Below are 21,230 nucleotides of genomic sequence, written 5' to 3'. Positions count from 1 at the left end.
CCACCTCCCAACCACCAGTCCCGCCTCCCATCACCGGCTCTGGCACAGACCGTATAAGTCTGCCCTCCACTATCCTCGCCTCCCAACCACCAACCTCTCTTCCCCCACCTGCTCCGCCACCCAATTTTGGCTAAGCTTCTGAGGATCCATTCCTACTGCACAGGATTCCTTTATGCATATCCCACATATGTTTGAATTCCGTTACCGTTTTCATCTCCACCACCTCCCGCGGGAGGGCATTCCAAGCATCCACCACCCTCTCCGTGAAAAAATACTTCCTGACATCTTTTTTGAGTCTGCCCCCCTTCAATCTCATTTCATGTCCTCTCGTTCTACCGCCTTCCCATCTCCGGAAAAGATTTTTTTGCAGATTAATACCTTTCAAGTATTTGAACGTCTGTATCATATCACCCCTGTTCCTCCTTTCCTCCAGGGTCTACATGTTCAGGTCAGGAAGTCTTTGCTCATACGTCTTGGAACGCAAATCCCATACCATTCTCGTAGCTTTTCTTTGCACCGCTTCCATTTTTTTAACATCCTTCGCAAGGTATGGCCTGCAAAACTGGGGCCTCACCAACGACTTGTACAGGGGCATCAACACTTCCTTTCTTCTGCTGATCACACCTCTCTCTATACAGCCTAGCAACCTTCTCGCTACGGCCACCGCCTTGTCACACTGTTTTGTCGCCTTCAGATCCTCGGATACTATCACTCCAAGATCCCTCTCCCCCTCAGTACCTATCAGACTCTCACCGCCTAACACATAAGTCTCTCGTGGGTTTCTACTCCCTAAATGCATCACTTTGCATTTCTTCACATTGAATTTTAATTGCCAAACCTTAGACCATTCTTCTAGCTTCCTCAGATCCTTTTTCATGCTTTCCACTCCCTCCCGGGTGTCCACTCTGTTGCAGATCTTAGTATCATCTGCAAATAGTCAAACTTTACCTTCTAACCCTTCAGCAATGTCACTCACAAATATATTGAACAGAATCGGCCCCAGCACCGATCCCTGAGGCACTCCACTACTCACCTTTCCTTCCTCCGAGCGAACTCCATTTACCACCACCCTCTGTCGTCTGTCCGTCAACCAGTTCCTAATCCAGTTCACCACTTCGGGACCTATCTTCAGCCCATCTAGTTTATTTAAGAGCCTCCTTTGGGGAACCGTGTCAAAAGCTTTGCTAAAATCTAAGTAGATTACGTCTATAGCACGTCGATGATTCAATTCTCCAGTTACCCAATCAAAGAATTCAATGAGATTCGTTTGGCACGATTTCCCTCTGGTAAAACCATGTTGTCTCAGATCTTGCAACTTGTTGGCTTCTAGGAAATTCACTATCCTTTCCTTCAGCATGGCTTCCATTACTTTTCCAATAACCGAAGTGAGGCTTACCGGCCTGTAGTTTCCAGCTTCTTCCCTATCACCACTTTTGTGAAGAGGTACCACCTCCGCCGTTCTCCAGTCCCTCGGAACCTCTCCCGTCTCCAAGGATTTATTAAACAAATCTTTAAGAGGACCCGCCAGAACCTCTCTGAGCTCCCTCAATATTCTGGGGTGGATCCCGTCCGGTCCCATGGCTTTGTCCACCTTTAGCTTTCCAAGTTGTTGATACACACACTCTTCCGTGAACGGTGCTATATCCATTCCATTCTCAGGTGTACTTTTGCCAGTCCCTCGCAGTCCTTCTCCAGGATTTTCTTCAGTGAAAACAGAACAAAAGTATCTATTTAGCAAATTGGCTTTTTCTTCATCATTATCTACATAGCGGTTCGCTGTATCTTTTAGTCTCACAATTCCCTTTTTAGTTATTCTTCTTTCACTAATATACCTGAAGAAATTTTTGTCACCCCTCCTTACATTTCTAGCCATTTGTTCTTCCGCTTGCGCCTTCGCCAGACGTACCTCTCTCTTGGCTTCTTTCAGTTTCATCCGGTATTCCTCCCCGTGTTCCTCTTCTTGAGATTTTCTGTATTTCTGGAACACTAACTCTTTAGCCTTTATTTTCTCAGCCACTTGCTTGGAGAACCATATCGGTTTCCTTTTTCTCTTGCTTTTATTTACTCTCCTTACATAAAGGTCTGTGGCCCTATTTATTACTTCTTTCAGCCTGGACCACTGCCATTCCACTTCATGTTTGTCCTCCCAGCCCCTCATCTCCTTCCTCAGGTATTCCCCCATTTTACTAAAGTCAGCACGCTTGAAATCCAGGACTTTGAGTTTAGAGTGGCCGCCCTTCACTTCAGCCGTTATATCAAACCAAACTGTTTGATGGTCACTGCTTCCCAGGTGTGCATCCACTCAGACATTTGACACACTATCCCCATTTGTGAGCACCAGATCCAGCATCGCTCCCTCCCTCATGGGTTCTGTCACCATCTGTCTGAGCAGAGTACTTTGGAAAGCATCCAAGATCTCTCTACTTCTTTCCGATTTGGCAGATGGAACTTTCCAATCTGCATCCGGCAGATTGAAATCTCCCATCAACAGAACCTCTTTTTTCTTTCCTAATTTTTGAATATCTGTGATCAGATCTTTATCTAGTTCCTCTAATTGTGTGGGGGTCTGTAGACAACACCCACGTGGACAGAGGTTCTATCCTCTCTTTTTAAGGTGAATGTTCTAATGCATGCTTATTAGGTGTATCATTAGTATTATGCTAACATTGTATTAAATCTGTGGTATTTGAAATTTGGTGCTGTTAAATGTGTACATTTTTGATACTGTTTAACAATAGTTCTGTTATTAGGTTTCAATTTATTGTTTTCAAGTTTACCTCATTTATGTTTATTCTTGGTTATTTTACTATTATGCTATTAACAAAATAAATTTTTATGTTAAACTGTACCTTCTGTACACCGCCTTGGATGTTCTCTTCATAAAGGCAGTTAATAAATCCCAATAAATAAATCGGCCCCAGCACCGATCTTTGAGGCACTTCCCTACTCACCTTCCCTACTCACCTTTCCTTCCTCCGAATGAATTCCATTAACTACCACCCTCTGGTGTCTGTCTGTCAGCCAGTTCCTAAACCAGTCACCACTTTAGGTCCTAACCTTCAGCCTGTCAAGTTTATTCAAGATCCTCCTATTATTTTTTTTTTTGTTACATTTGTACCCCGCGCTTTCCCACTCATGGCAGGCTCAATGAAGAACCTTGTCAAAGGCTTTGCTGAAATCTAAGTAGATTACATCTACCAGGCATCCTCAATCCAATTCACTGGTCACCCAGTCAAAGAATTCAATCAGATTCATTTGGCATGATTTACCTTTGGTAAAACCATGTTGTCTCGGATCTTGTAACCTTTTGGATTCCAGGAAATTCACTGTCCTTTCCTTTAGCATCACTTGCCTTACTTTTCCAATAACCAAAGTGAGGCTTACCAGCCTGTAGTTTCCAACGCCTTCTCTGTCACCACTTTTGTGAAGAGGGACTACATCTGCTCTTCTCCAATCCCATGGAACCTCTCCCGTCTCCAAAAAGTTATTAAACAAATCCAGTCCCATAGATTTGTCCAACTTCAGATTTTCAAGTTGTTCATAAACATTTGCTTCCATGAATGATGCTATATTCTCATATTTACCTTTGCCAGTCAATCATGGTCCTTCTCCAGGATTTTCTTACGTGAACACAGAACAGAAATATTTGTTTAGCAGATTTGCTTTTTCCTCACCATTATCCACATAGCGGTTCACAGCATCTTTGTCTCACAATTCTATTTTTAGTCTTCTCCTTTCACTAATATGCCTGAAAAAATTATTGTTTTTCCCTCCTTACATTTCTAGCCATTTGCTCGTCTGCTGAGAAGAGTACTAGAGGAAAAGGTATTCTTCTGGTGTATATTGGAGAAACCACTTTTTTTTTTTTTTTGCATCAGGGTGTTATTTCAGTATTTATTGGTTAAAACCAAAATCAGAAGCTCTATCTATATTAGATACATTACATTACCAGGAATTTATATTCTACTCACACCAAAATTTAGGGTTCAGAGCGGACTACAACTAGAATGAATCAGAAATGACTGGGAATTACGAAAATAATAACAAGAAGATCAATAAGTCTAAAACCGAATCATCGTGCAAGAATAAATTTCTTAAGCAAAATACCCTTGGTCAACCTATGAAAAGAATAATAGACTAAATTTGTAACAGATGCTGACAAAACATTCCAGTGTTTGACAGCTTGATAGGAATATAAACATGAAAAGATTCTTTTTGACCAAGAGCTCTTAAAAGTTGGAAAGGATAATCTAAATTATGTTATGGGTAGTAATTCCCAGACCCAACATTTTAATTAAAGGAAATATATAGACTGGAGCTTATCCATGGACTATTTTATAAACAAAGCAACATAGTTTAAAAATTATTCAGCCCTCTATGGCAGCCAGTGAAGTTGAATTCGTTAGCGAACATATGAACCTTATCGCAGTGTTTTCTATGGTTTGTAGCTTTCTTAATATATTCTTAGTACAACCTAAAGACATTATATTACAATAGTCCAACTTGGCCAACATTAATGCCTGCACCACCAGCCTAAACCTTTCTTGAGACATATATTTTCTAATTTGTCTGTGATTGAACATTATCAAAAAACAATTCCTAGCTATCTAGATTGTAAGCTGTTTGAGCAGGGACTGTCTTTTTGTGTATGGTGTGCAGCGCTGCGTATGCCTTGTAGCACTAAAGAAATTAGTAGTAGTAGTAATCCACTCACATGGACCTCCCATGTTAATTCTGGTCTAACATAATATCCAAGATCTTTAAGGAGGGTTCCAATCTATAATTTATATTGTTTACAGAAAAAGTACAACCGTGGGAAGGTGATTATTTTTGACCTAATAAAAGGAGTTTTGTTTCATCACTGTTAAGCTTAAAGTGGTTACTAACCATCCACACAGTAGTAATGGAAATGCACCTTCCATTATCAGGTTGTACCAAGTGGATATCACTAGAAGTCGGAATCAATACTGTGATATCATCTACTTACATAAACACCCATAAACCTGCAGCCTTAAATCCCAGTGAGGACATTATCTTATTAAACAAATCATGGGAAAGGGGTGATCCCTGTGGGACTCTGCAGAATGTCATCATACTCTACTCAGGATGAATTTACTGTTAGGCAGACTAGTCATCTGCCTAGGTTGGCAGAATTTGGGAAGCAGCAATGTGGCAAAACAACAACACTTGAAAGCTTTCAAGGCTTGTTGTGTCTTGCCCTGTGACAGAAATTGTGCATTGAAGGGGGTAATGTGTGGCAAGCATTCAGCACATGCCCACCTGCTGCTTTAAGTGCTGTAGAGCAGTCCAGGCAGAGGTAGGATGGTGGTAGTGGCAGCAGCAGAGAATTAAGGGAGGGAGCAGGCCTTCTAAGGGAAAGGAAAGAGGAGGGAAAGATGCTGGGACTGTAGAATAGAAAATGCGGGGTACTGTACATTTGGGGAGTAAAGAATTGGATATCTGAGGAGGTAGAGAAGGGTGGATAAGGGAAGATAAGGACTATGGTTGGATAGAAAAGGAAAGATGATGGACTATAGGGAATGGGGAAGGAAAGAAAAGGTAAAGATGCTGAACAATGAGAAGCAGGGAAAGGAAGATGATGTACAATGAGGGGATGTGGGGAAAAGAAAGGAAATGCTGACATGGAGCAGAAGGAACAGTGTGAGGGGAGGGATTTGGGGCACAGGATATAGAGATGGAAGGATGCTGGACTATGGGGGAGATGGGGAAGAGAAGAGGAAATGTTGGACATGGAGTGGGGAGATGATGGAGATGGGGGATAGGGAAGAGAAGAGATGTTGGACATGGATGAAAGGGACATATTTATTTTATTTTTAAATAGCTTGATATATCACTAATCACATTAGCAAATGCAGCAAAGTGTTTTACAATGTGATTTAGCCATCAAAAAGGAGGATAAAAGCTGGAAGAAAATATTTTCTACTGCGTTGCGCTTACCTGCTGGTAAATGGCACTGGATGCACGCTGCATGCCTACTGCCCAGGTAGGTGTGAGACCGTACCGCTAAGTAAATGGGTGACGGTAAGGTCTCAGACTGAAAATGAACGTGCTGGTTTTTATTTTGCCGCAAGTCCATTTTCCAGCCCTTTAAAAAAGACCCTTTTTCTGCAAAAACTGGACTACTGCGCACCCAAAAATGCGTTTGCATTGCCATAGCCCACTTTTTGCCATGGCTTATTAAAAGGGCCCCTATATTATTCCACTGACTTTAGCATCTTATTTGCTATGATTCTGGTTCTCATCAGATATAAATATTATAGAACTAAAAGTATCATATATATTTTTTAATATCTATATGTGCATAGTTTCAATAAAGTATGAGCTTTTTATTGTTTGGCTAACAGTGGAAATTTTGATTGAATAAGAGATAACAGGACTGGAAAATGTTGCTTAATTGTAGTCTTGATTTAATTAAAGCAAGGTTCTCAACTCAGGACACAACCAGCAAGTAAGGTGTTCAGGTTATCTATAAAGAATATGCATGAGAGATATTTGCATATAGTGAAGGCAATGCATATAAATTTCTGTCATGAATATTCATTGCATGAGAAACCCTGAAAACCTGACTAGTTGTGTGTGTCCTGAAGACTGGATTGAGAACCACTGAATAAAAGTAACAGTTTAGAATTTCACTAAAATTTACATGCAAGTGTTCTACCGGTCTTTAAGGAAGGAGATATTATATGCGAGCTCCTGCTATATGGCTTGCCAAGGGTCACGGAAATGTATATATGTTACTTGTGTAATTGAAGTAAACTTTCAGAAAGATTTAAAAGGTGTATAGCTTGTTTTATTTAATGAAAATCACTTGAAACCTAACTTTCCAGAGGCAGCTGTTCAAAAGTCCTTTGCTGTTCCCTAAGGATGCCTAGGAAACCGTGTTGTTGAACCCTGCCTTCTGTTTGAAAGGATTACTGCTTTGCACATGGGAATGAAATTTCAGGTTAATTTCCTGTTGTCTTCACGGTAACAGTCTTCTTTGATGTTGCAACAGGTGGAGGTTGATGGGATGAAACTGAATGTGAGTAGCGAGTGGAATCTGGCTGCACCTTTATTGCCTGTTACTGTGGATGGTACACTAAGGACTATGCAGGTAATTTCACCAACCATTATAGTGTCAAGAGTGAAGATACAACTTCAACTTTGTACATTTAAGAAATGTCTATAATTGTTTAAAGAATATACATACTCACTATAAACTGTGGCATTCAGAGTTAGACAGAAATCTGTTATTTAGACTTGGTGTGATGATTTATTATGAAGATGAATTTTATCTTGAATGTATTTGCACCTCCAATATTGGCATGCATTTGCTGCAGTCTGCACCTTAAAAAAAAAACAAAAAACCTCCCTCAGATGTCTTCTCCCATCCCCGGAACCATCCAGATCTCTCACTACTCCCTTTAAGTCCCCCCACCCAGCACTTACTAGGGTTATCCCTGGTAAGTTAGTGGTTGGGCAGGAGCGATTCTGGGATATTCCTGCTCTGTTGCCAACCCAGGTTTTTAACTGGTGGCTCTGATTCCCTAGTGGTAGTTTTGCAGTGCTACCACTGTGGGTTAAACTACCAAATAAGTCGCCCCAAAAAGCCCATTCCATTTCTATGGGAAAGGGGGTTCCATCACTTTCAGCAAAGAAAGACTGATACGTTGTTATGGAATGGAGCAGAAACAGAACAAAATGGAGACATTCATTTTATTAAATAAATAATTATAGTGTAGAAGTAAGCCAGGCTGACAAATAAGGCAGTGGCGTAGCCACAGGTAGGCTTGGGTGGGCCAGGGCCCACCCATTTATGGCTCAGGCCCACCCAACAGTAGCACATGTTTTCCCCTGACGGTAACGAAAATGCTACTCTCCACAACACCAGCACTACTACTACTTGACATTTCTAGAGCGCTACTAGGGTTGTGCACCACTGTACATACTCACCTGCGCATACTCAGTTTACAGTGCATGCCTGCTGCCAAGGTGGAAAGAAGTGTTTTCCCACCAGGCGAGATTTTTTTTTTTTTGGGGGGGGGGGGGGGGGGAGAACACTTGGTGCCCACTCAATTCTTGCCTAGGCCCACCCAAAATCTGTTGTCTGGCTACGCCCCGGAAATAAGGAAGGCTGGTTCAAATCCTGCTGCTGTTCCTTGTGATCTTGGGCATATCATGTAACCATTGCTTCAGGTACAACTTATATTGTAAGCCCCCCCCCCCCCCCCCCCACCACCACCACCAGGGACAGGGCTAACAGTATCTCATCTTGAGCTACTACTGAAAAAGGTGTGAGCTAAATCCAAATAGGTAAATAATGATTGGAAAAGGATTACATTTATCAGCTTATACAAATTACAAAATATTAAAGATCGCCTTACTAACATTTCAAACTATCTATCTCATCTTTAGATTTCATGTTCATCACCTCAGAAGTGTCGATAACAAATGTGTGAAATAACCATCTCTTTAATTTCTTCTGTAAGAGGATATGACTTCTCTCATAATCTAATATCCTTGGCGATGCATTCCATGTGGCCGATAATTTTCCTTCTTTTGATGGTATAGTTAACATTTGGTCCTCATAGACCACTGAGGCATTTGAGATATAAACAGAAACCATATTACAAACATACTCTAATTCCAAAATACATTAGTGCAACGAAAAAAAGCAATTTAAATTTTATTCTTAACTGCACTAGGAGCCAAAGGAAAGCAACCATGGTAACATAGTAAATGCGGTCCAGCCAGTCTGCCCAACAGGTATGTTGTGGCTCTGTTTCCTTTTTCCATCCTTTTTATAATTTTAGCAGCCTGACCACTCCCATGCTAATTTTCAAATTCTATCTGTTAAAGTCAATACAGGAATATGTCATGATTAACCATATTAAATGCAGTAGACAAACTGAGCAGAACCAACAAACCTGACACTTCCCAATCCATTACCCTCCACATAGAATCTAGCAATGCCACCATGAATGTTTCTGTACAATATCTTAAACACTGATTTTTACCACGTTCAGTCCCTGTTTTACTTCCAGGAAATAGTTATACTTTTCTTAAGTACATAAGTACATAAGTAGTGCCATACTGGGAAAGACCAAAGGTCCATCTAGCCCAGCATCCTGTCACCGACAGTGGCCAATCCAGGTCAAGGGCACCTGGCATGCTCCCCAAACGTAAAAACATTCCAGACAAGTTATACCTAAAAATGCGGAATTTTTCCAAGTCCATTTAATAGCGGTCTATGGACTTGTCCTTTAGGAATCTATCTAACCCCTTTTTAAACTCCGTCAAGCTAACCGCCCGTACCACGTTCTCCGGCAACGAATTCCAGAGTCTAATTACACGTTGGGTGAAGAAAAATTTTCTCCGATTCGTTTTAAATTTACCACACTGTAGCTTCAACTCATGCCCTCTAGTCCTAGTATTTTTGGATAGCGTGAACAGTCGCTTCACATCCACCCGATCCATTCCACTCATTATTTTATACACTTCTATCATATCTCCCCTCAGCCGTCTCTTCTCCAAGCTGAAAAGCCCTAGCCTTCTCAGCCTCTCTTCATAGGAAAGTCGTCCCATCCCCACTATCATTTTCGTCGCCCTTCGCTGTACCTTTTCCAATTCTACTATATCTTTTTTGAGATACGGAGACCAGTACTGGACACAATACTCCAGGTGCGGTCGCACCATGGAGCGATACAACGGCATTATAACATCCGCACACCTGGACTCCATACCCTTCCTAATAACACCCAACATTCTATTCGCTTTCCTAGCCGCAGCAGCACACTGAGCAGAAGGTTTCAGCGTATCATCGACGACGACACCCAGATCCCTTTCTTGATCCGTAACTCCTAACGCGGAACCTTGCAAGACGTAGCTATAATTCGGGTTCCTCTTACCCACATGCATCACTTTGCACTTGTCAACATTGAACTTCATCTGCCATAATTTTTGCTATTACTAGCCAACTGGAAGCTGGTCAGTAATGAGCAGTGTGCCTCATATCTAACTCCTCTTTCTTTAACTGGGGACTAAGCTCAGCCTGCTTTAGGGTCTTGGTAATTGAAAAGGCATATTTACCAGCTTAGTCAAAACTTCTGTAATAATCTCCAGTAAATATTCACATATCCACGTAGGGCTAGGATTAAAGATACAGTTCCATTTTCCAAACCTAGTCAACAAGATCCTTAACAGTTTCAGTATCGGGTGTCTAAAATACTTTCAGCCATTCCTGTCAAATCCTGATCACTTTCTACTGAAGTATATTTTCTACTTTATCAGCCCCTGCTGAATGAGTAATCAATCAATGCAGAAATGCTTTTTATTTTATCTCTAAAATATGTGGTTATCTACTGACAGCTTGGCTTATTCTCATCCTGAGATGTTATATCCTTAGTATTATCTGTCAGATCTCAAACTACCCTACAAAGCTGACTGCATTATTAGCTTGCACAGTTCTGTCTGTGGAACCATCTCCTTTCACCTTGTTAACCATTCTTGTTTTGCTTCTATATATAGCTATATAGAACTATATATAGATATAGATATATATAGAGAGAGAACTATATATATATTAGAACCCACAAGTAACATTTAAAATATACAACAAATATCCTACACACAACAGAAAGCATATGTAAGAACTAGATACCAAAATGCTTGGTGGTGGGAGTTTTTCAAGTTATCACCCTCCCCCCCCCCCTTTTTTTTTTTTTAAAGTGGCCCCAGTCATCATCATCATGTATTGTAAATTTGTGTAACCCGCTTTTAACCTGAATGATGGGATAATCCTGCATGTTTTCCTTGTGACCCTCGTTGGTTCCTAAGTATTTGGGGCAAAGGAAGCATAATCCAATTCTCTGGGCTCCAAGAGCCTGCAAGGCTGATCCTTCTAGTTCACTTGGGGGGATCCCTATTACCTCCAATTGAGGAAAATAGAGATCCCCGAAAATGGTAAGGATCAATGTGATGAATAAATCTCAGTGTAAGCTGGGTGAGCAAATCATTAGTTCCAGATGTTTGACCCATGAGCCTACCAGTAATAGGGAGGTAATCAGAGCTCTGATTGTTAGGTTTCGGCAGCTAGACATCTGATGATAAAGGTTTATTTAGCCTGGGATGATTACAAAGTAGCTGGTCTTCTGTGGGATCTTTTATATCTCTTAGCATGTTGAATTGGAAGGGATTGAACTGTCTCTCGGTAATGCTTTTGCTGGAATGTGCTTCCTTGTGGATTTATAGATTCAAACTAAATTGAAAATCAGGGGCAGTTTCCAGAAAAAGGAACATCCATTAATTATAAGGATTAGGAAACTGACATATCAGCAAACTGTTATATATTTATAAATAGAAGGAAAAACCTCAAGAAGCACCTCTCTTCACCAATTAAGCGAATGAAAGGGCTAGGGCTTCTTTATCATCGGAAAAAATGGCTTGGGCGCATATTGCAGTGCGGACCACTGGACCGAGACGCCTGGGGCTTCGCAGAGCCGACAGGAGAGTCCACCAGCCCCGGCCCGTTCCAGCCCGCCGATCCAGCGTCTGCAGTGGCTTCGGGGCGATCCAGCGTCCTGTGCTTCGGGCCGACCGGGGCAGGGGTAGAGACCGTGGGAGACAGTCCATCGGCCCCACCTTATCCCAGTCTGTAGGCCCAGCTCTTCCCTCCTGCCTGCTCTGACCCATCCGCCTGCCTCATCTGCTCCATCTGCCTGCCTGCTCTGTTCCATCTGCTCCATCTGCCTGCTCCAGCTCGCTCCACTTTGCTGACCCAGCTTTTCCAGCCTCCCTGCTTACTACAGCCATCTGCTCCAGCTTTGTCCAGCCCGCCTGACCCAGCTCGTCCAGCTTGTTCCACTCCATCTGATCCAGCTTCTCCCTGCTCGTTCCAGTCCATCTCCACCACCCTGTTCCAGTCCATCGGATCCAGTTTCTTCCTGCTTGCTCCAGCTTGGTCCAGCCCGCCTGATCCAGCTCGTCCAGCTTGTTCCACTCCATCTGATCCAGCTTCTCCCTGCTCGTTCCAGTCCATCTGCACCCTGTTCCAGTCCGTCGGATCCAGCTTCTTCCTGCTTGTTCCAGCCACCTGCTCCAGCTGTTGTCCGCCTGATCCAGCTTCTCCCTGCTCGTTCCAGCTTCTCCAGCTGTTCCAGCCCGCCTAATCCAGATTGCTCCAGCCCGCCTGATCCAGCTCCCCTGCTCGTCCCAGTCCATCTGCTCCAACCTCCGTCGGAACCAGCTGTTCCTGCTTGTTCCAGCCACCTGCTGCTGCCGCCGTTCCAGCCCGCCTAATCCTGCTTGCTCCAGCCAGCTTGATCCAGCTCTCCAGCCTTCTGCTCCTGCTGTTCCAGCCCACCTAATCCTGCATGCTTCAGTCAGCCTGATCCAGCTTCCCCTGCTCGATCCAGTCCATCTGCACTAGCTTGCTCCTGCCCGCCTGATCCAGCTTCCAGTCCATCTGCATCAGCTTGCTCCACCCCACTAGCTTGTCCAACTTGCCTCCTCACTCATTCCCTACCTCTGTCACTACCTATGGCCCCCTTTCACATTCTATTCCTCGCCCTATCCCTCCCCAATCTCTTCCCCCTCCCTCCACTGTCTACCACACGAACTCACTACCCATCCCCCCGTCCTGCCCACTACTGCAATACCCTACCTACCCCTATCCCCCTCCACCTCACCATCCCTACTGCTCTCAACCTCCAACACCTCCTTCCTGCCATGAACCCTTCTCCATTCCTCCTCTGTGCATCCCGCCTTCGGCGCCCTACTTCCCCCACCCTTCTCCGCTCTCTCTTGCTCCTTCTCCTGCTATCTGCGGGAGACATCAATCCCAACCCAGGTCCACCACACATGTCCTCGTCTCATCTATGCAAACGTTCCCGCGATATCTCCAATCTCATCTCCATTCCCCTTCTTCCCTCCCCTTCTCGTGTGCCCTGTGGAATGCCCACTCAATCTGCAACAAACTTACCTTCACCCATGATCTCTTCATCTCCCATTCCCTCCATCTGCTCACCCTAACCGAAACCTGGCTCACCCCCGACGACTCTGCCTCAGTCGCAGCCCTTTGCCACGGAGGCTACCTTTTCTCCCATTCGCCCCGCACAGCTAGCCGTGGTGGCGGCGTTGGCCTACTACTTTCGCCCTCCTGCAGTTTTCAACCCCTCCTCCTACCACAGTCTCACTGCTTCTCATCCTTTGAAGTCCATTCCATCCGTCTATTCTACCCGCTGCCTCTCCGAGTTGCAGTCATCTACCGCCCCCCCTGATAAGTCCCTCCCTTCCTTTCTTACTGATTTCGATGCCTGGCTCTCCGTTTTTCTTGAGCCCTCATCCCCATCCCTCATTCTTGGTGACTTCAACATACACACTGATAACCCATCCGACTCATACGCTTCTCAATTCCTCACCCTAACTTCCTCCTTCAACCTCCAACTGAGCTCCACCACCCCTACTCACAAATCTGGACACTGTCTTGATCTCGTCCTCTCCTCTACCTGCTCGCCCTCTAATCTTTGCGTCTCTGCTCTTCCCATTTCTGACCATCACCTGATCACATTCACACTTCATCACCCTCCCCATCAGTCCCGCCCAACACTAACCACTACCTCCAGGAATCTCCAGGCTGTTGACCCCCCCCCCCCCACCTTATCCGCTAGTATCTCCGATCTCCTCCCGTCCATCACGTCCTCTGAGTCCGTCGACAAGGCTGTTTCCAAGTACAATGCCACTCTCTCCTCCACCCTAGACACCCTTGCACCGTCTGTTTCCCGTCCCACAAGGCGCACTAATCCCCAGCCCTGGCTTAACCCTTGCACCCGTTACCTTCGCTCCTGCTCCCGATTGGCTGAACGCCTATGGAGGAAATCTCGCACCCATACTGACTTCATTCACTACAAATTAATGCTATCCTCCTTCCAGTCCTCCCTATTCCTTGCCAAACAGGACTACTACACTCACTTGACTAACTCCCTCAGCTCTAACCCTTGTCGTCTCTTTGCCACCCTCAACTCCCTCCTCAAAGTGCCCTCCGCTCCCACCCACGCCCCCTCACTCTCTCCTCAATCACTGGCTGACTACTTCCGCGACAAGGTCCAGAAGATCAACCTTCAATCTGGCTTTCGCCCACTTCACTCGACAGAAACGGCATTATCCAAAGTCTGTAATGACCTGTTCCTCGCCAAATCCAAAGGTCATTACTCCATCCTCATTCTCCTCGACCTATCCGCCGCTTTTGACACTGTCAATCACAACTTACTTCTTGACACACCGTCCTCTTTTGGGTTCCAGGGCTCTGTCCTCTCCTGGTTCTCCTCTTTTCTCTCCCATCGTACCTTCAGAGTACACTCTCATGGCTCTTCCTCCACCCCTATCCCGCTCTCTGTTGGAGTCCCTCAGGGTTCTGTCCTTGGACCCCTTCTTTTCTCTATCTACACCTCTTCCCTGGGCTCCCTGATCTCGTCTCATGGCTTCCAGTATCATCTTTATGCCGAAGACACCCAGCTTTATCTCTCCACACCTGACATCACTGCGGAAACCCAGGCCAAAGTATCGGCCTGCTTATCCGACATTGCTGGCTGGATGTCCAACCGCCACATGAAACTGAACATGGCCAAGACCGAACTTCTTGTCTTCCCACCCAAACCCACTTCTCCTCTACCTCCACTCTCTATCTCAGTTGATAACACCCTCATCGTCCCCGTCTCATCTGCCCGCAACCTCGGTGTCATCTTCGACTCCTCCCTCTCCTTCTCTGCGCACATCCAGCAGTTAGCCAAGACCTGTCGCTTCTTCCTCTATAACATTAGCAAAATCCGCCCTTTCCTCTCTGAGCACACCACCCGAACTCTCATCCACTCTCTCGTTACCTCTCGCCTTGACTACTGCAACCTACTCCTCACTGGTCTCCCACTTAGCCACCTATCCCCCCTTCAGTCCGTTCAGAACTCTGCTGCACGTCTTATCTTCCACCTGAACCGATACACTCACATCACCCCTCTCCTCAAGTCACTTCATTGGCTTCCGATCAGGTACCGCATTCAATTCAAGCTTCTGCTACTAACCTACAAATGTACTCGATCTGCAGCCCCTCCTTACCTCTCAACCCTCATCTCCCCTTACGTTCCTACCCGTAACCTCCGCTCTCAAGACAAATCCCTCCTTTCAGTACCCTTCTCCACCACCGCCAACTCCAGGCTCCGCCCTTTCTGCCTCGCCTCACCCCACGCGTGGAACAAACTCCCCGAGCCCTTACGTCAGGCCCCCTCCCTCCCCATCTTCAAATCTCTGCTTAAAGCCCACCTCTTCAATGTCGCCTTCGACTTCTAGCCTCTACATCTCTACCCAGGAAATCTAGACTGCACAACTTGACATTTCTGTTAAGAATTACAAATGTTTTGACAAATATAAATTGAAAACTCGAGGGAGAACTTAACTTCTCTCAGGCTCCTCCGTAATTAGAACCATGGTTAACGTGAGCCTCTGTTTCGCCAGGGCTGCTTCAGAACCTCCGGTCTAATATTATTCCGTTCAGACTGCCAACGGACACATGAAGAGCCTTTCTTGTGGATTCCCAGGTCTGAGACAAGTTTACCTGTTTCATACAGACATTTTCTCATGATGCTGATCCTATACCAGGACAGGCTGGGAGAATGAAGGTACAGTGTGAGTTGAAAAGAGGAAGTGCCATTTGGAGGAGAGGGAGTACTACTACTATTTAGCATTTCTATAGCGCTACAAGGTGTACGCAGCGCTGCACAAACATAGAAGAAAGACAGTCCCTGCTCAAAGAACTTACAATCTAATAGACAAAAAATAAAGTAATCAAATCAATTAATGTGTACAGGAAGGAGGAGAGGAGGGTAGGTGGAGGCGAGTGGTTACAAGTGGTTACAAGTCAAAAGCAATGTTAAAGAGGTGGGCTTTCAGTCTAGATTTAAAGGTGGCCAAGGATGGGGCAAGACGTAGGGGCTCAGGAAGTTTATTCCAGGCGTAGGGTGCAGCGAGACAGAAGGCGCGAAGTCTGGAGTTGGCAGTAGTGGAGAAGGGAACAGATAAGAAGGATTTATCCATGGAGCGGAGTGCACGGGAAGGGGTGTAGGGAAGGACGAGTGTGGAGAGATACTGGGGAGCAGCAGAGTGAGTATGTTTTATAGGTTAGTAGAAGAAGTTTGAACAGGATGTGAAAACGGATAGGGAGCCAGTGAAGCGACTTGAGGAGAGGGGTAGTATGAGTAAAGCGACCCTGGCGGAAGACGAGACGGGCAGCAGGGGAGAAGAGCTTTTAAAGGTGGGGACCACCTTTGAGCCTGGAAGGACCAGAGTTCTTGCCACTGGGTCAGCTACGCTGAGGAAGGTACATGTGGCACTCCAATGGAAGAGTTTTGAGTTATTTCCTGAGCCTGTCAATACTGAGAAGAAGCCCTTTGGGGTGGGTGTTTTAGGGTCTTTGTCCTCTGGCATGTGCTGCTTTTTTTTTCTTTCTTGTTTTGTCTTTTTCAGAGGGAGAAAGTACCAAATGTCTTTTGAGTAGCACAGGTGAAATTGGACTGCAACAGGAAGGAGGTAGAGCCCTAATGGGGTTTCAGCCACTTTCCTGAGTTCTGGGAGAGCATAAGTCCAGTGGGGGAACTACTACGCTAATGTGGGGATACTTCTCTCCTTCTCTTCCTTGGAGAGGGTAGTGTTTCTTCATGAGGTGTTCTGCACAAAGCTGTTTCTTGATGAGCAGTGACTATAAAACACTCCCTCCTCCCCTCACCCCAGAATCTCTTATTCAATCTAGGCACAATCTCCTCTCCTACTACGTCTAATATATAATCATAGGGGTGCCACAGATGACCTAATCAGAACCTGAAGTCACAGTATCACAGTGTACCCCTGATTTTAGTAGCCCATAATTAGCTTTCTCTGACACACACTCCCCCCCCTCCCCCCCCCCCCATATTAATACATTTTTACTCTTTAATCTTAGTGATAAAGGACATTAAAAAGAAGAGCATTTAGGTTAAGAGATGTGTGGTAGCCATGCTAGTCCACTTTTAAAGGTAATCAATAGAAATAAAACAAAATAAAACATGAAAAAGAAAATAAGATACCACCTTTTTTATTGGACATAACTTAGTACATTTCTTGATTAGCTTTCGAAGGTTGCCTTTCTTCGTCAGATCGGAATAAGCAAATCTTGGTAGATGACAGTATATATAAGTGAGACATCAAAGCATTTCAGTGACAATCTGACAGGGTGGGGTGGAGGTGGATGGATGAGACGGGGATAAGCATGGAGACAGGAGAGTGACAAACAAAGCAATACAATTTACAATTTTATGGCTTAGAATGGGCTAGGTTAAGAGATGAAATTGTCATAACTAGCCTTTACAGCAGATGAAGGGAGTCTATTAATAAGGGTGGAGTTTTGTTTCAAGAGAAAAATGTGAAGTCCTTCTTCTTTTCATTTTCCCATTCATTGACAGCTTATCAAATAGTCCATACTTGTTTGCTTTGGCACTTAGTGACTTCATTGTAGGTAGCTAGTACTTTGTTCTTTGTAGTTTCCAAAACCTGATTGTGTTTAGGCAGACTGTGGGAAAAGTGTATATTCCTGTTTCCTCTATAAAAGTAAACGGCACGTTTTGTATGTAATTTTATTTCCCATATTTTCCATTTCATTAATCATCATTGTTGAAATATGTCAGACCTTGGCACATCCTCCTTTGTTTTCATATGATTATACAGATTATGGTTAAAGCATGTGACCTGTTTGTCAAAATTATGGATGTTTAGGCTATATCAGTGGTTCTCAACTTTTCTTCTGTTGTGACACACCTGACAGACCATGTTTAAATGCATGGCATACTGAATACTACAATCTGTAGTGGAACAGAAAAGCCCAAATATAATTTTATATTTGCCTTGCATTGTTTTTAACTATTTTAACATAATTTACTTTTTATATAAACTATTTCATTTTATTTTTTCTCACTAAAGTAATCGTGGATTGATGTGCCATACATAGTTTTTCTATATGTGGTTGAATGGTAAACAAATTGACACTAAACTTACTGTCAACATCAGTAGTTGGTTTACCTGTTCTAGAGCCTATACAGAGGAGTCCTAGGATGTTTCCCCTTATAGCTTTTCAAAAAAATAAATGAATAAATAATCAATCAAATCCTGGTATCATTTCAGTAAGTGAAAAAAATACACATGCTCTTCACTGCTAAATAACTTTGTGAAGTAACAAAATCAGACCAATTCTCAAGACATGAATGGCAAAGGCTATATCTTTAAAAAGGCAGCACTGCGGATATAGAACACCAACATACCTCCTACTGGACAAGCCAAGCAAATCAGACTGCTAAACATCCCCACACAAAAACTACATGCCAGCAGAATCCCTCCAACACACAACACCAAACAAACTTCACCAAAAAGTAGAAATTATAATCCCAAGAAGTCATAGTTTCTGTGAGCAGTACTATAGAGGAGAAATAAAAATGCATTTCATCTTGTACTAATCAAAATACAAAGATGTTATAAATTCATATTACCAAAACTGATATTTTTCTAGTCACTAAAAATTGAAAATCAAATTATTTTCTTTTAATTTTTTTAACCACTGTTGTGTAGGAAATTTATTTTTTTCCAAATGTTGCCAGTCCCCTTCGAGCCCTTTCTTCTTTCCTTTTCATCTACTTAGCCTCTCGTACCTTTTTCACCCTCTATCATCCCTTCACAGATCCATCCTTTTCCCTTGTTATCCCTTCTCCAGCACTACCCCTTCACAGTTTCACACCATATCTCTACCCCTCCCCTACTTTTCTGTGTCTTGTCCCAAATACTCCACACCATCTAACACACCCTTGCAGCTGCCCCCACCCTGCTGTCATGCCTTCATTGCCACACAGTTGCTATCATTTCCCACATCCCCCATCTCTCAGGTCCCTATTCAGTTACAAAGTCTACAGAGTTCCACCCAGTTCCCAAAGTCCTCCCCATTCCTAATCCCTGCATTCTACCTAGTCTAAATCCTGAAAGCTATTTTTCTAAAGGGGAGGGGAGTGGAGTACTTGCCTCACCTAGGGTTGCACCAGGTAGATACCTTCTCTTTCATGCCAGCCAGGCTCACCCCCTCTCTTTTAACATTTCCCCTTTCAAATGTTTCTCCTATCATCAGTCCCCTTTTAAAACTTTACCCTCTCTACCCAAACAAAAGAAGAGTCCAGTGGGGTGGGGGAATAGGTATGAGAAAAGTTTTCCTTCAGGCCAGCTTCTCCTTCAATTCAGCTAGCAATGGCAGTGATCATGACCACAAGGGAGGATCAGACAATCTCACATTTGATCCCAGCCACAGAGAAGGAAGCAGAACCCCACATTTCTGGGCCAGGCTGTCAGCAGTGATTATGGCATGGAGTAGGATGCCGTGCTGATTGCCAGTGAGGGCAAAAGGAGACCTACAACATTTCCAACTTGGAGTGGTGGCAACAGTGATCATTAAAAATGTAGGGCAGCATTTCCCAAGCTGTGTACTGCGACCAACTCGCAGGGGTGTCATGGAAGAAACCTCTGTCCTCCATGTTCCTCCGCTGATCATCTTCCACTGCTTAATCACATTGCCCACGAGAGGCCAAAAGGTGCACACCAGCTGCAACTTGTAGAGGTAATTTTAGCCGCCCAGGGGGGGTGGGGAGAGAATGTGGATGAGACGCTTCTGCCTGGCGGACTTCAAAGTGAAGCGGAACTGTTCCCCTGTTCCTGGTTATTTTGCTCTGGGTGCAAGCATGAAAGGGCTTCTGATCTCCTATCAAGTCTTTCCTAGAGCTGCGGTGAGTGCAGAGAGCTCTTCAAAAGGGATCAGCAGGGAGCTGGACTGCTGCTGCACAGGGCACAAGCTCTGTGACATACTTGCTGGGGCCCTGCTGTGAAAGCAGGGGAAGCATAGAAGCGAGTAGTGCTGTTCTCTTACTACTGGCATGAGCAGATCAGGGAACGATTATTGTATGGCAGGAGACAAGAGAGTGGTGGTAAATGGAGCTTGCTCTGAAGAAAAGGAGGTTGTCAGTGTAGTACCACAGGGATCGGTCCTAGGGCTGGCTCTTTTTAACGTCTTTGTGAACGATATTGCGGAAGGGCTGTCTGATAAGGTTTGTCTCTTTACGGATGATACTAAACTCTGCAACAGGGTGGACACCCTGGAGGGTGTGAATGACATGAGGAAGGACCTATCAAAGCTAGAGGAATGGATCGATATTTGGCAACTAAGGTTTAATCCCAAAAAATGCAGGGTCATGCACTTGGGTCGCAAAACTCCGAGAGAACAGTACAATATAGGGGGTGTAGTGCTTCAGTGTGCGAAGGAAGAGCGGGACTTGGGGGTGATTGTGTCTGATGACCTTAAAGCTTTCAAACAGGTAGAAAAAGTGATGGCCAAAGCCAGAAGGATGCTTGGGTGCATAAAGAGAGACATAACCAGCAGGAAAAAGGAGGTGATAGTGCCGTTGTATAAGTCTCTGGTGAGGCCTCATTTGGAGTACTGCGTGCTGTTCTGGAGACCTCACCTACGGAGAGATATAAACAGGATGGAGTCGGTCCAGAGGGCAGCTATGAAATTAGTAAGCGATCTTGAATGCAAAAATTATAGGGACAGGTTTAGGAACCTCAACATGTATATACTGGGAGAGAGGAGACATGGTAGAACGTTTAAATATCTCAAGGGCATTTATGTATAGGAAGAGAGCCTTTTTCAAATGAAGGAGAGCTCTGGAATGAGGGGGCATACGACAAAGTTAAGTGGGAATAGGCTTAGGAGTAACCTAAGGAAGTATTATTTCACAGAAAGGGTGGTGGAGGCGTGGAATGGCCTCCCGGTGGAGGTGGTGGAGTCAAGGACTGTTCCAGAATTTAAAAAGGCATGGGATAAGCATGTGGGATCGCTTAGGAACAGGAAGAATTGGGGGTTACAGAGGATGGGCAGACTGGATGGGTCATATGGCCTTTATCTGCCATCATGTTTCTATGTTTCCATGTACTGGTTGGAACAGGTAAGGAGCAAGCCATTTTTGGTTCTTCCAAAAGCTAGGACTCCATGCTGCTTCAGGGGGTGAAGGAGAGAGACCTGTGAGGAAACGTGTGTGTGGAGGGAGGGGGAGTGACTTGAGAGGAAACGTCTGGCAGGAGGAAGGGAAATCTGAGAGGAAACATGTGGGAGGGGGGGGGGGGCACCT

General features: G+C 44.5%; 1 protein-coding gene across 1 annotated transcript in view; it reads left to right on the top strand.

Moving 5' to 3' along the window:
* Positions 1-21,230, top strand: part of PCCA (propionyl-CoA carboxylase subunit alpha) — a 1,085,625-nt gene that overhangs the window by 789,780 nt on the left and 274,615 nt on the right. Inside the window, 1 exon segment of the mRNA XM_030201346.1 lies at positions 7,016-7,114. Coding sequence (XP_030057206.1) covers positions 7,016-7,114 — 99 coding nt within the window.

This window comes from Microcaecilia unicolor, chromosome 4, assembly GCF_901765095.1.
Source record: "Microcaecilia unicolor chromosome 4, aMicUni1.1, whole genome shotgun sequence".
Lineage (NCBI taxonomy): Eukaryota > Metazoa > Chordata > Amphibia > Gymnophiona > Siphonopidae > Microcaecilia > Microcaecilia unicolor.
Note: the sequence above shows the minus strand (reverse complement) of the source record. Positions and strands in the feature narration are given on the sequence as shown.